Below are 14,994 nucleotides of genomic sequence, written 5' to 3'. Positions count from 1 at the left end.
TTTAGTTCACCCCAAAAACCAAAATTTTTTCACGATTTTCCATCACATCGAATCTTTCGACACATGTATAGAGCATTAAATGTATATGAAAATAGAAACTAATTGCACAGTTCGTCTGTAAATCGCGAGACGAATCTTTTAAGCCTAGTTACTCCATAATTGGACAATGTTTGTCAAATAAAAACGGAAGTGCTACAGTGTCAAAATCCAAAAAATTTTCACATCTAAACAAGGCCTAAATATTACTTCTGCTACGTATCTAGACATAAAGTATATCTGAATATATAGCAAAAGTAATTTATATAGAAAAGACATCATCTTATAACCATAGTCTTATAAAGATAAACCTTTTCATGCAAGATGTCCACATCAATGTTATATTTCTTCATGCAAAGTTTCCACATCATTTCCCATTAATTCATATCATCCTTTATTAATTACAAAAATATCTATGTCATCTCTATCATATGAAGTACTTTAAATCTTTAATATATTAACATACAAGCCATTTACAAACACGGTTTGTTTCATCACCTATTCCTCTATCGTATAAATATTCTATTAGCTTAGCAATTTTTTATCAAATCTGATATAATAAAATAGCATGCAAGTCAAATTCATACACACACATACACCATGTACATTACGGCCATGCAAACTAATGCGTGCAGAGAGGGACCGCTGCACATACGCTCGCCACTCTGAGGAGAATGCAATCCGCCTCAACCAGAGGCCTATTCCACCACAAGCACACGCCGACAGAGCAACAACAGAGCACAAATTTCAGTCTGAACATTTACAATTACGACAGACACACGTCATTTACACAATTGATCCTAGTTCGCAATTTCAAAGACATGATGATGACCAGAATTATCACCAATGATACCAAACTATATGAGAGTATTATGGGTTGAAATGTAAGGATTACTCAGATAATACTACTGAGGCACACACATAATAATTTGATAGAAGCACTAAACATGTGTATAACTTAGCTGATAAATAAATAAAGGAAATGACGATTTAGCAATTTTACAAGTAAACTAGAATCTAATGATCTAAGGCTGTTTACTGATGGTTACAAGAATGACAACTCGAGCACAAAAATTGATGCAACGTCCCAGTAAATCGACAATTGAATCCCTTACATCACTTGATTTGTTGTACAGAGCATACACTTGAACCTAGCAAGAAATGTGTTGGGAGCTGACAAACAATAGACTCATCTGATAAAAATTGCTAGACAAGGTTGCTATATTCTGTCATTGAAACATCCTGAGGAAGTTATTTGCATACGCCATCGGCCTCACATCAGGGTGTGGCTGCAAGATGCATCAGCAAGTGTGAAAAACCCTTAATCAGATATCCAGTTGCTAATCAGATTAGTGCTAAAACGAAGTTTAACAGGAGCATGATAAAAGGATATTCAAACTGTCAACCAAAGGGAACTATAACTATGAGGAAATGCATTTGATAAGTAATGGAACTAATGAAGGTGTTTTGAAATCTGGTGGTTTCCAGGTAATAACCACCTGAAACGTGGAACCTAACAATTCCAGTTTGACAAAATGTGAATACTAATGTTCCACTAAAAGTTCAAGGACATGTAAACACAAACTGGGCAAATTATTAAAACAGGCATTGTTCACTTCTGTTAGTATATACTTAAACCTTGAGCTTCAATCGACACTTCCCACATAAAAAGCTTGTGCTGGTGATCCAAAGTTAACACAAACGAAAGAAAAGAGAGCTACTCACCACAGCTGAGAAAGTAACAATATCTGGTTTCATTTCTGGAGCTGTGAAGCGAATAAATGCACCCTTGTTGCCCATCTGTATCAAAAAATGCAGTTCACAAGATTAAAATAGCACGATACAAATACAATAGTACATAAATTTGACAGCATAGATAAATAAATGAAAAATAGGACAAGATTTGACCAGAAAAACTCTATTCTTTGCATCAATAAACAAAAAACATCAAGACAAGCAATCAGCATGCAATGGCATAACAATGCAAATGGAAGTTAGTATAAGAAAGCAACACGGTAACATAAAGCTGTACACCTATACCTGGTCACAGTAATTAGGCGCAGAGAAGACTGTTATAAGCTTCCCATCATGTTCAATTTCATGGCCTTCATCCTTTACTTCATGGGACCGGACAATAAGATCTGGCAAGAAAACGAAGGTGAAAACATTTCTCATGTAAATTCCCCTTCAGTAACTAAGATCCCATGATATTTACCCAGGTTATTTTCCTGTAGAAACTTCTTAGTCACATCTGCGCCAAAGGAAAGAGCAACACCACGTTTGCTTGGACCTCTTCCAAGCTGAGGCTGAGGGTCACTCCATAGTAGTTCACACATTAGACCTGCCATAAAGAACCAGTAGTAACATTGTGTCATATGCCCATCATTGCCAAGTAGCCAATAGAAAGATGGCATCATACATCCTGAAAGCATCAAGCCATGAAAGTATGAAACATGTCGACAAGACAAGAACTTAGTACACGACAGTTGATTAGGACCATCTGGGGGTCCTACCCACCCAGCATGTCAGTTTAGGAAATAGTACACACACATGGATGCTTTCAATGATAAAGCATATAGAAATTTGGCTTCACTTTAAAAAGAATAATAGCTAACATTGTTCAACATTTTGGGTCAAGTCCATAGTTGAGCTACTCCAAGTTAATGGGAAGCAGTCATGTGGGGAATCTATGTCATGTGATACTGCAGCAAGGTGACCAGGTAATAGAGCTTCAGTATATCATCATAGTGGTTTAAGAAGATAGTAAAAGAAAACTCAAACCACGAACACTGTAGACATACACATAATAACTAAATCAAGTGTAGATAAACTGCCACAGTAGGAAATCATTTCATAATATTAGTTGGAAATAAGCAGCATCAACCAAGTATAGAAAAAAGAGGATATTATACCTTCTTCAGGTGGTTCACAGAAACGATCAATGGACCTGATGTCTGAAAGTTTCACCCCATCAACACTAAATAGCCCTCCATGAACCACAAAGACCTTGTTGTTGATGACATGCGCAAGAGGTAACCAACAAAAGACTTCAGCAAAAAGTTCAACAAACTTTTCGCCCAGTTTTGACCTCACTTCCCCCTCAAAGCCATATATTTTGTTCATGCTCTTGCTTTCATGATTTCCTCTTGCAAGGTACATAGCTGAAAGATTACAAAGATTCACCAGTGCAATATTAGTACATCTACAAATTAAAGGCCATGTCTATCAAAAGTTAACATGACACCACAACTGCTCAAGTAACAATATCATGAGTGGGTTGGATCTTGGAGATGCCTCTAGATCTCTCCTTGTACTATATTTTTCTTCTTAATGAAATGACATGAAACAATCCTGCATCTTTCAAGAGAAGTAACAAACTACACAATGTTGCTCAGTCACGGAATTAACAATATGTGAGAATACCTTTTGGATAGAGGCACTTGAAAGCAAAAAGCGTGAGTATGACTTCAACAGAGAAAGATCCTCTGTCCACAAAATCACCATTGAAGAGGTAAGGATTTTCTTCTGAGGGAAGCCCATTGAGGTCAAATATGTTGAGCAAATCAAAGTACTGCACGGGGAAAAAAAAGATTAATCATGCCAAACAGTGCAGCTTAAAGGAATCATATGGCAATACAAATTTTAGCCAGGCCAAATAAAATCACTATTTCAGATGTCCAATCCCCTCATGTACTGAAGATCTTTATAATCACTGTGCATCAAGGCTAATGTTTCTTCTTTCTTCCTATGTCAAATTTTAGAAAATGACAAGCTTTATTTCTACTTTATGTTATATACTAATAGTTTTATACAGTACATCAAAAAGAAATACAAACTGTTTGTTAATTTGTAGGTGGGCAACTACGGTCGAAAATAGGCAGTTTCAAATACAGATGAATTAAAAGGAGGTAGCTTGAGATACAACTTTAATAGAATGATGCAGTCATTTTGCGTTCTTCTCTTAGCAAGTATGCACAAAACAATGGAGCGAACAAAGTCTAAACAGTCACTTCAAGTGATACACCCGTTAAACATAAATACCTGACCATGCACATCACCGCAAACTGTAAAATGCCCACCGTTTGGAACATTCACATCAACAAGGGAAGGCATCGAACGTAGCAAATCCAAGGTTTTTAGAACAATCTGATAAGCATATCTACATTGACAAGTTAATGAAGAAAATGACTCAGAGAACAGATAAAGACAACAAGAAACATGTTCCATTATGAGATATTGTACCTTTTATGTATGCATTTCTGCTTCTTAAATTCATCCAACATTGCTTTGACAAAATCTATCGTTATTTCTTCGCCATCAATTCTTGGTCCCGCGTAGTGTGGCTCTACTTCTAGTGAACGAAAAGAATTGTGCACCTTAATTAGAATGTGAAATAAGCAGACATGTGTTGTACAAATAAGAGAAGTCTCCACCCACTCAAAAAAGGAAAGCACAAGGCTTGCATGATAAATAGACATTCAAACTTACAATCAAACAACACAAGATGGCATAATTCACAATAAAGTTAGTTGAGTTTCTGTAGCATGATAGCATCAAATGGATGGGAACTAGTAAGTCTGCAGTAGGTATAGTTTTTTAATAAATTAGCCAACGATGACTGGACAGGCTCGTATCCCTTATAAGAAGGTGCAAGAGAAACTCTTAATCACCCACAACAGCTATAAAGACACCTGCAACCATGCATTTTCACTTTTAGCAAGATGGTCTGCAGTCCAACACCTATTGTGTGCCACTAACCACATGAAGAACTTGGATTTGCCTGGTGCCCAGCTCTTCCAGATTCTCCCCCAAGGCCCAAACTGTACAGCCCCAATAAAAAATCCCTCATATGCAGATTTAGCAGAGTACACTCCTGAACTAGAGAATTGCCATATATGAGCATGATCTACTTCAGGTTGCAAAGTCAAATCCAAGAGGAGGTCCCACAACTTCAAAATTTCTGTCAACACGGGTACTGTAATGGCACCCCGTATGTCCTGCACCCATTTCATCTCGGTAAGGGCTTCATACACTGTCCTTTTCCTTGCTTTGTTGTTGACTGATCCAAAAGGAGTAGTCACTAATTGATCCAGGCTCTGTCCATGCAGCCACCTGTCGGTCCAGAAAATTGTGTTCTTGCCATTGCCAACCTCTGAAACAATGGCCACTCTAAAGAGAGCTTTGACTGCAGGGTGCATTTGGATTTGGAAAGTCACCCAGGGCCTATCAGGTTCAGATTTGTGCAGCCACAACCAACGGATCTGGAGAGCCCATCCCAGCTGCTGCAGCTGGGAAATGCCAATGCCTCCGAGTTCTGGTGGCCGAGTAACCTTAGGCCAGGCTAACAGGCAGTGTCCCCCCTTTGTATCCCTTCTGCCTCTCCAAAGAAAACCTCTTCTAATTTTGTCAATAGCTTTAAGAGTCCAGGGAGGAAGATCCATTGCCATAGCCAAGTATACCAATATGGAAGTGAGCACAAACTGAACCAAAATCTTTCTCCCAGACTTGGTGAGCAAATCCGCTTTGTCAGTTTCCGCAAGGAAAGCAAGACTCCCTAGGTATTTGCAAGAGAAATCTGATAGTTGACAGGGGAGATGTTCCTGTACGGTGATTGTATCCTCCTCCGAACACTGGATGGGGAAGCTAAGTTCTAAAACTTTAGCCACTAAACTTTAGACCTGAGAATCCAAACAGGCCTTAAGCATCCTCAAGTTTACTTCTACCTATTCATTCAGCATTATCCATTCCAATCCAAATGGAGCAACATTATTGGCAAATGTGATGCCTACTTCGGCAATATTTAAAACAAGAATTATGAGCAACCAAAATCATATAAATGTGTATGCCTCAAACTGCACCCGCACCTCAGCACCTTTTCTGAACTATTTAGGGTTAAACATTAACTAATAAACCTAAAGCACATTGCACATTTTCTTTACAAAAGCATAATGAACAAACAACTCTAATGCATATGATTTAACAAAAGCTAATGCATGCCCACTAGCACATGATTCTAACCAACAGTACCATATGAAGACTAGTAAAACTAGTCATACTAAGTAATAGAATTCCACACTGCAACCATTCCAAGGGGAGAGGAAAGCTATTCCTCGCAAATACCTAGGACTTCAACTCCACACACATGCACTTCAAAGAGTCCATGTGGAACCGTTGATTGAAAGGTCGGTAAAAGATTGTCAGGGTGGCAAGGACACCTACTTGTAGGGCATGCACACAGAACACAACACGGTGGCAGGGTCCAAGACTCTAGACTCCGAGCAGCCGAGTGGTGAGCACGACCAAGAGGATTATTTATAAGTTTGTTTGTTTCATTGGTTAATTACCTAATTTAGTTGGCTAATTTTAGTACTATGTTAAGAGTAAATATGGATCAGAAATAAAGGAGAAGGCAATGGCAATGAGAAGTATAGTAATTCTTATTTTTATTATTATATGTTTCGATGAATGGGCATAACGAATCTGGGTTACTGGACCGTAGATTTGAGACACTTTGTCTATGCTTTTTTTGTCCTCCACTACTGGTGTCAAGTCTGCTTATAAAATCCAATTCACTGGGTTCTTCGAGCCATTCAGCAACAACTTGTTTTGGAAAGCAGAGGCAGAAAATAAATGCAAGCAGGTCTGTGGAGTTAAAGTCTAGCAAGGAGTGTGGAGTTGAAGTCTTCGCATGGACCCTAGTTCAAAACAAACTCTAACATCCAACAGTCTAGCAAGGAGAGGATGGCCACCATAGTTCTCAAGGCGTCGCCTAGGCGCCCCCCCCCCCCCCCCCCCCCCATCGCCTTGCAGAATGAGCGCCTAGGCGAGCAAGGCGGGCGCCTAGGCGTCCAAACTATGATGGCCACATCAGACTTCATGTCCTATCATGGACAGAAGGAAACTAGGCTGAATCTGTGTCTGATATGCCCTTTCAGAGTTGAAGTCTGGAAGCAGGTGCATGCATGGAACAATTTTCTCTTCCCTCATATCCAGGCTCCTAATTCCAATTTCCAACTCCATTAAGGATTGGTCCAAGCGGCAATTAAAACGGTGTCAAAAGACAAGAAATGTGCCTTTAATGCTGCAAGAATTTACAGCATGTGGAATCTATCGCAAGAAAGGAACCGACGGATTTTCCAAAATGAAGGATCCACATCACTAGCTTTGGCGAATGAAGAAAGATGTAGAACAATGGCAGCGTGCTTTTTGGAGGTGTAATGGGAGTCTTAGTGCTTTGACTGTATTAGTATGTGCTAATCCTGGTTGTGCCCATCCTTCTGGGGAGCTTTGTAGCCCTTAGTAGCAAAAAAATTATTCATTACTTCTCCCCTTTAATGCAAGGGCAGAGCTACTGCCAATTTTCTTTCAAAAACATAGAACATGGAGCAACTAGTGAGCAAATCCCCAGCAGAATTCAAAACCAGGTACCTATGATATGGTAGTCGATGGAGTCTGCCACGGAGCCCCTCTCAGCATCTCCAACAGAAATTGCTTCTTCAAAACGGATTTTTTGGACAGCTTTCTCACACTCTTTCAACTTTCTTGTAGCGTCTGGATCATTCGGACAGATTTTTTTAACCTGGGAAAAAGATTGTTTTTCTAATTTAAAACAGAAAACCAAAAGTAACAAAATTTACTACCCAATATATATTGGCAGTCAGTAGTCTAGGTCACTAGGAGATATGTACACAAGTAGAGCAGTTTGCTAACCTGCTGAAAATCCTTTAGGGCTTCCTTGAACTTTCCCATGGCAAGATACGCTGCGCCACGTCTATAATAACCCTACAAAAAAAAGAAAACTTCATTAAATGCTGAAACTAAAAAAATAAAGAGACCATGTCAGCAAGAGGTGGCACTGGCATCATCACTTACTTTTGAATATCTAGGATCAATTTCGATGGCTTTCGTAGCATCCTGCACAGCACTTCCGTATTCCTCTAATTTTGTGTGTGCAAATGCACGGTTTGCCCAGTAAACTGCATTCGAACTATTCAGCTCAATGGCTTGACTGTAAAGCTCTATAGCCTGAGAGAACTTGTTTGCTGGAGAAAATAAATGTAAGTAGTAAGTGCCACAGTTCAAAGAGAACATTAAAGAAGATCCCATATTACAGCCAGATATACTTAAAATTTTAATGTAAAGGAACATCAGTAGCCAAAATGCCAATAATGCTCTAGATGGTTTAGTGAGTGGATCAAGTATAAGCCACACTTAATTTTCATTGATTGAGACATACGACTTTCAAATTTAGTGCAAGATTTAGCATACAAACCCTATTATGTCCCTATCTGATTTTTAGCCACCATTACAATTCACAGAAAAATAGTAGGTCATATTATCATAATTGAATTTATCTTTTGCCCACTACAATAAGGTACTCAGAAGTAATTTTTATGTAGTGAAAACACACCTACATGGAGTGTTAGGGAAAAAAGTTAGTGCTCAGCTACAATGAAGAATCAGGTCAAATCCTAGCATACCCTTGAAGGCATCATTCGCCTTAAGTTTAAATTCCTCAGCCCTTTGCAGATCTGTTGCAGTAGCATCCATGATAGTTATTATCCTTCAGCTGCCTACCAAAAGGATAATTTCATATGAAGACTTAAAGACCCTTTATCCACAAACTGCGTGTGCAAAAAGTAAATGAGTTAGTGAAAGAACAAAGGAAGTACAAGAGTATCACACACAAGCATAACTGAAAGATAGATGCTTTAGCACCTTTTCTAGAAACTTACGATCCATAGTTTCACGACAGTAGAACATCACACAAAGACAGCATTTGAAAATATGCACCCCCAAGTTCTAATGCACTCAGGCCCTCACTATAACACACACATACTAAAAGTGGAAATTAACAACTTAATGAGATCACAATGTTTCTAGAGAAGTAGAACTATAGCTGCTAATTATTCACTTTAAAAAATAGACCAACGTAGAAGAACTAGGTGGCATTTTATTAAGAAGAAAATAGGCACATGAATTCGCCTTGGCGAGGACTTGAACTTGTGTGGTCTGGCCATACATCCACACCCTTGACCGACTGCTAGCTCAGCTTCCTACTTAATTATTCACTTAGAGTGTAGAATATAGGAGGGTAGTCAGTAGTCGTATCATGATAAACCAGTAGCAGTCAGTAGTCCTTTCATGATAAACCAGTAGCAAAGGAGCATGAAGCCAACCTCGCAAAATTCTGCAGCACAAACCTCGCTGTGCAGTCCTAACAGAACCATCCATCTCCTAGAGCAATATCATCACAACCCTTACCGGTTACTCCAGGTACTAGTCCACATCACAAGCCCATCTCTCAGTATCACCCACAACTCCAAGGATATGATTTTGACATCGGGTCCACCAGATACCTTCTCATTAAAGGTTCCACTTTTCTACAGAAACCATTTTGCATGCCTTTTACTCGACCCTGAAACTTGGCTTCCTCCCCTGAAACTTAGCTTCCTCTTTTTCACCCCTAAACCTAAACACTAAAGTTGGGCTTTTTGGGAATGACCCAAGCTCCAGCCCAATATCCTCCCCCATTTATGAACACATTATATGCCCAAACCTAATCTCATGTCACAACAATCAGATAGAATCAAGACATAAAAGATTGAGTTAAATTGCATGAGTAGCCCCTGAACTTGTCAAGAGGTGTCACTTAGATCTACGAACTCAGAAAATGCATTTCTGGGTCCCTATTCTTGTTATATCGTGCACCGCAGGTCCATATTAGCCACACGATCATTTGTTGCTTATGTGGTAGCATGCATTTTATATTTAGACCCTTTTTACTTGGAAAATAGACCATAGGCCCTGCCTTCTCGTGCCCAAGCAAAGCAGCCAGACACCATGACGGTCGCGAAGCAGCAGCAACAGCACAACGTGCATCAGCATCTTCCGTGTCCAGCAGCTCCTGCGTGTCCGCACCAGCGGAGGTGGACGGGAGACCACGGTACTGTCGGCTGGAGGCCACCACACACGTGCCTGTGAAGCCAGTGCTCACCGTTGCGTCGTGGTCTCGTGGATGGCACACGGCCACAGCAACCCAGGACCCACCCGACCACCCCCGCGTCAGCCGACAGCGGAGTGAGCTATGGTCAGCTGTTGCTTCTCATGCGCAGTGTGCTGTTGGCTGTTGCTGCTGCTTGGCATCCGCCGTGGTGTGCGGCTACTTTTTGTGGACGCGAAAAGCAGGGTGTATTTTCCAAGGAAAAGGACCTCAACATAAAAATATACACCATGCTGTCATGCCATATCAGCAACAAATATCCATGTGGCTGGCATGGACCTATGGTTTACCATATAACAAGAACAGGGACCCAGAAATGCACTTTTAGAGTTTGTGGACCTAAGTGATACCTCTTGACAAGTTCAGGGGCCGCTCATGCATTTAACTCTAAAATTTCAAAAGAACAGCCCCATCTCTCAGTTACTCTTATATATACAATTGGAGTTCCAAACAAGGAAGGACCAGCTATTCTCCAAGCAAGGACCTCTGTTCTACTTTCCTTTTATACAACATATTTGGTATTTTTCATGATGTTAACTTTACTTGGTAAGCACTTCCCTACAGACTCTAAGGCACATCATGTTTCATGAAGTTATTACAGCTCCTAATCATGTACTCCCTCCATCCAAATATGCAGAGCTTATTTTATTTTGGGAAATCAAAATTCACTCCCACCGTCCACAAATAAGCATTTTTAGCATTCAAAGTTTGTCCAAAAATGTAAGCATTTTTAGCATAATTTACCCCACCCCTCCCTCATCATTAATTTTATCCGCCAACATAAAAGCATCTCCAAGAGAAGCTCTATTCAGAGCTACATCATATGTTTCAGATAACATACACAAAAACTATGGCTCCAACAACTTTTCCATCGCGCCAAAACCATAATTCTTGATCTCCACTTGGTGAGAAGCCCGCTGGTTCTCCAAAGTGTTACACCGCCGCTTCTTGCAGATATCTCAAGTCATTCCTTCCTCTTCCCATACCCATATGGTACCATCGCCGACTGCTCCACATGCCAACCTACTGATGCTGGCTCTGATTCAGTTGCACACAAGCAAACCCGTCGCTATTCACTGGATGTATGTGACTACCAATTGAGTTCACATCTCTAAGTGCAGGCCGACCACTGCCACTTCAGCAACGACACCAGATCCACCTGAGGTTGGCTGCCCTAGCGTGTCCCCTTCCCAGATATGGTCCCTGCCACGCCAGGCAAGCAGCACGGATAGCCTCCGCAGGTGAGCCAGCCTCCGTTGTTTGTGGCATGTGAATATGTGCTTGCTTTTGCTTATGCAGATGACAGAAAACAGGGGCACAGGGCAAGGCAATGGCTTCTGTGGCCAGAAAGGAACATTCTGATTGGATAGCAAAAAGAAACGAAATTATATTTTAGGTGCATATATGGGCTGTCTGGGCCACTCCAGCCTAGGTGCAAAGGTACATTCTAGCCCAATAGAATATATGGGAGCATGAATTTTTTTTCAATTCAAGCTTGGCTCTAGGGCCTTATATTACTTATCGATAGCTCAGCACAATTGCGAGCAACTACAATCTTTACAATGTCAGGAGGATCATCAGCCGTAACATCGATTGACCCATATATGGGAGCATGATTTAGTGCACGTATATAGAGCAAAGTCACAGAGATCCCAGGTGGATTGGGTCGTAGAACATGGTACGTTACTTGCGACAGGTTTTTATATGGCGGGGTCAAAAATGGTCCCATGTAGCCAGGTTGGGGACAATGTTCCTGGGTCAGGTGTCAATGCCTTCGACCCTGTTTTATGTGACTAGACTGGATTTTTTTGGAACAGCTCTCCAAATGAGGATTTAGGGTGTGAAAAACGCAAAGATGCTTATATAGACACTTAAAGAGAGAGAACAAACACTACATCAGTAAGCTTTTCCACAAGAGCCAATCTAAAATGGAAACAATTATTTCACACATGTTTAAATTGGTAAATTTAGGAGCTTGTTTAAGCACTTGGCCGCCCAATGCATTTACATCATAATGTAGTTATTTCTTACTTGGAGACAAGTGTGAGGCTACTGTAGAAGATTGAAGCACAAGAAGCCTATGCGAGCGTCGATTCAGCATGCAAGCGCCCATGATGCTTCAAGGTAGCTTAACATGGCATGGGAATTTAATAACTGTCCTTAGGTGTCTGCTAAGAGTGCTGCGTTGTACGTGCCCTTACCGAGTGGGTCTTAGGGGTGTGTTTGGTTGCCTGCATCTCCTTCATCCTGGCTGTGTGGATCCATATAATATGAAAAAGAAGCTTGTTTGGTTGCGGCCCAGTGGATACGCTCAAAATGAACTTCACTGGCCATCCTAGCTGGGTGGAAGCAGTGTTCTTAATGTGGCCCCACATGTCATCCTCTCAGGTTTGGTAGACTGCATCTGCTCATGCAAGCAACCAAACAGCATCTCCCTTTCTTGGCATCCGCTCATGCAACCTCACCATATCTTGTTTTTATGAAATATAGTTCCACTCAGCCTGCATCCACCCAACCAGGATATGCAATGCAACCTCTATCCACCAACCAAACACTCCATAGAGCGATTGCTGGAGATGCTCTAACTTGGTGTCTAAAAATTTAATTAGCGCATGACATTTATAGTATCAATAGAAAAGAAAGGCATTAATTGCATCTCTGTAAGGTCAGTCTCAATGCATAGTTTCATGGCACAGTTACCAAGACTATAAACTAGGTAACCGGGCCACATGAGTTTCATGGGGATGAAACTCCTCTCTCATCTGATGAAACTCCTTCATTTATTGCCCCTGCCAAGTCAGCAATTTTGCTTATGTGGCACCCTATTTAATGTGCATGATACTCTCATGAAATTGAGACTAGCCTAAGTGATTGATTGAGGGGCATCATAGTCATCTCCCTTTCTCCTTAATCTGTCTTAAACATCTTACAAACACATACATTTGTGGACAGGGGAGTATAAATTATAAGTATGTTCAGTGCATAGAAATTATACAGCTAGATTGATATTTCAAAATGCTTCCAAACTACATCAGTTTCCTAGTCGCAAATGATATATTTTGTGAGGAACCAATGGCCAAAGTATAACATTAAAGACAAAAGGAAAACAAACAAGTATGCCTCTATAAAACTGTGGAACAACTAAACAATATTTTTGGTAGGTGCTGATCACTTTAGTTCTACCAAATGACCCCAGCAAGAAACTACAACGCAATTAAACATAATGACAGTCCTAGGGGGCATCACTGTTGAACAGCACATCCATTGGGAGCACAAAACGCAGGTTTTCAAGTATCTTTCGCAGCAGCATGGTTCGCACAGCAAAAAGGGATATCTTAACACAAGACAGGGGCTGACCCAGTTAAGAACATGGGCGTCCACATGTACACCCGATAATTTTTTGCTAAGCAATCGCAGTTAGCAGGCATAATACAAGCATATGCACTTGTAATTAGATTCAGATCTGAATACGAATAGTATGTTAGGGTTTGGGCGCACGGCTTCGCACAGCAGTAAGCGGAGACCAAGGGGCGGCGTACCTACGAATAGTAAGTTAGGGTTTGGGCGCACGGCTTCCGACAGCAGGAAGGGAAGACCACGCGGAGGGCGTACCTGGTGTTGCTCGTCGCCGACGAAGGGGGCGAAGTAAGGGGCCGAAGTAGGACGGCTGCGGCAGCGACGGGCGGCGCAGTCGTCGAAGGCGGGGTGTTAAGCGCACGCTACCACGCTGGGGGTGATGGAGGAAAACAAAAGGCAGGGTAGGGTTTTGCTTGCAGCGTACAGGTACAGCCTACAGGCAGCTCGAGTGCGGCGGGTGCGTTACAGGGCCGGCCTCTCAAATTCTCCCTCAATTCCAAATTATTGATCAAAATTATAAAAAAATTACAAAAAATTATAATATTAATTAAGTATATAAAAAATTTAATTAATAAAAATTTAATAGTTCTTGGTATAATAAATATTATTATATTATCATATAAATTTTAATCAAATTTGAAATGCTTTGATTCTTCAAGATTCTTCTTATAATTTGCAATGGAGGGAGTAGTTTCCAACAAACCAAAACCCACTTGTAATCCTGATTTTGTAGCGAGACTGAGAAAACTACTCTCCACTCTCCATATTCTTACCTCGACGCGCACATATATCTAGAGGTGAATGGATATGAGGATGAATGGCATGTTTGGATTATATGACTCAAAATTAGCCTATCTTGTAAAAATATATTAAACATTAGCTAATATGGACTAATAAGGACTAATAAACTCTAACCATCAATTAGCCTCATTGACTCTTATTAGCCTAGAATTAATCCATATTTAGGATTTCTAATTGATATAAAAAAAATAGAGGCTAATTATTAGCTCCCTGGTCCTAACACCCCGGTATGACAAGGTAGAGAATATAAAAGTAGTTGCATTGATTTTGAAATAATTTACATTTAGAATTCCTAATGTAAAATTGTCTTTTATGTTTTATAAGCAAAATCTTAGAAACTCTCCAAGAAACTCAATAAATGTGCTTCAGGTTTTCTTTTAGTCACTTACAAAAATCATTCATTTACAAATTAAATTTTTTGGGACTACTGAAGATGAACTAACAACATTTTAGACTGAGGAGGGATATAATAATAATAATAATAATAATAATAATTATTATTATTATTATTATTATTATTATTATTATTATTATTATTATTATTATTATTATTATTATTATTATTATTATTATTATTATTATTGTTGTTGTTGTTGTTGTTGTTGTTGTTGTTGTTGTTATTTTATTTCAAATTATAAGTGCTTTTATTTTAAGTGTTTTTTCTACACACCAATATACTCCCTCCTTCCTAAAGTGAATGTCAGCTATGAGGTTTGTGCTGGTTAAATTTTCTTAGGTTTGACTATGTTTATAGAAAATATTATTATCATTTGTATCTTCAAACAAGTTTGTTATAA

General features: G+C 39.9%; 1 protein-coding gene across 2 annotated transcripts; it reads right to left on the bottom strand.

Moving 5' to 3' along the window:
• LOC8065924 (serine/threonine-protein phosphatase 5) lies at positions 946-13,820 on the bottom strand. Of its 2 annotated transcripts, none has more exons than XM_002439393.2 (13): positions 13,652-13,820; positions 8,517-8,660; positions 7,909-8,078; positions 7,747-7,818; positions 7,465-7,615; positions 4,279-4,387; positions 4,078-4,195; positions 3,460-3,607; positions 2,949-3,197; positions 2,252-2,377; positions 2,077-2,177; positions 1,762-1,836; positions 946-1,325 (listed from the first exon to the last, which is right to left on the bottom strand). In XM_002439393.2, the coding sequence occupies exons 2-13, from the start codon at positions 8,584-8,586 to the stop codon at positions 1,266-1,268; spliced, it is 1,449 nt and encodes a 482-aa protein (XP_002439438.1). In that variant the 5' UTR covers positions 8,587-8,660; positions 13,652-13,820; the 3' UTR covers positions 946-1,265. The 2 variants fall into 2 exon arrangements, with proteins under 2 accessions (XP_002439438.1, XP_021303569.1); XM_021447894.1 differs by having other exon boundaries at positions 8,517-8,609.

Source organism: Sorghum bicolor, chromosome 9 (genome assembly GCF_000003195.3).
Source record: "Sorghum bicolor cultivar BTx623 chromosome 9, Sorghum_bicolor_NCBIv3, whole genome shotgun sequence".
Taxonomy (NCBI): Eukaryota; Viridiplantae; Streptophyta; class Magnoliopsida; order Poales; family Poaceae; genus Sorghum; species Sorghum bicolor.
Note: the sequence above shows the minus strand (reverse complement) of the source record. Positions and strands in the feature narration are given on the sequence as shown.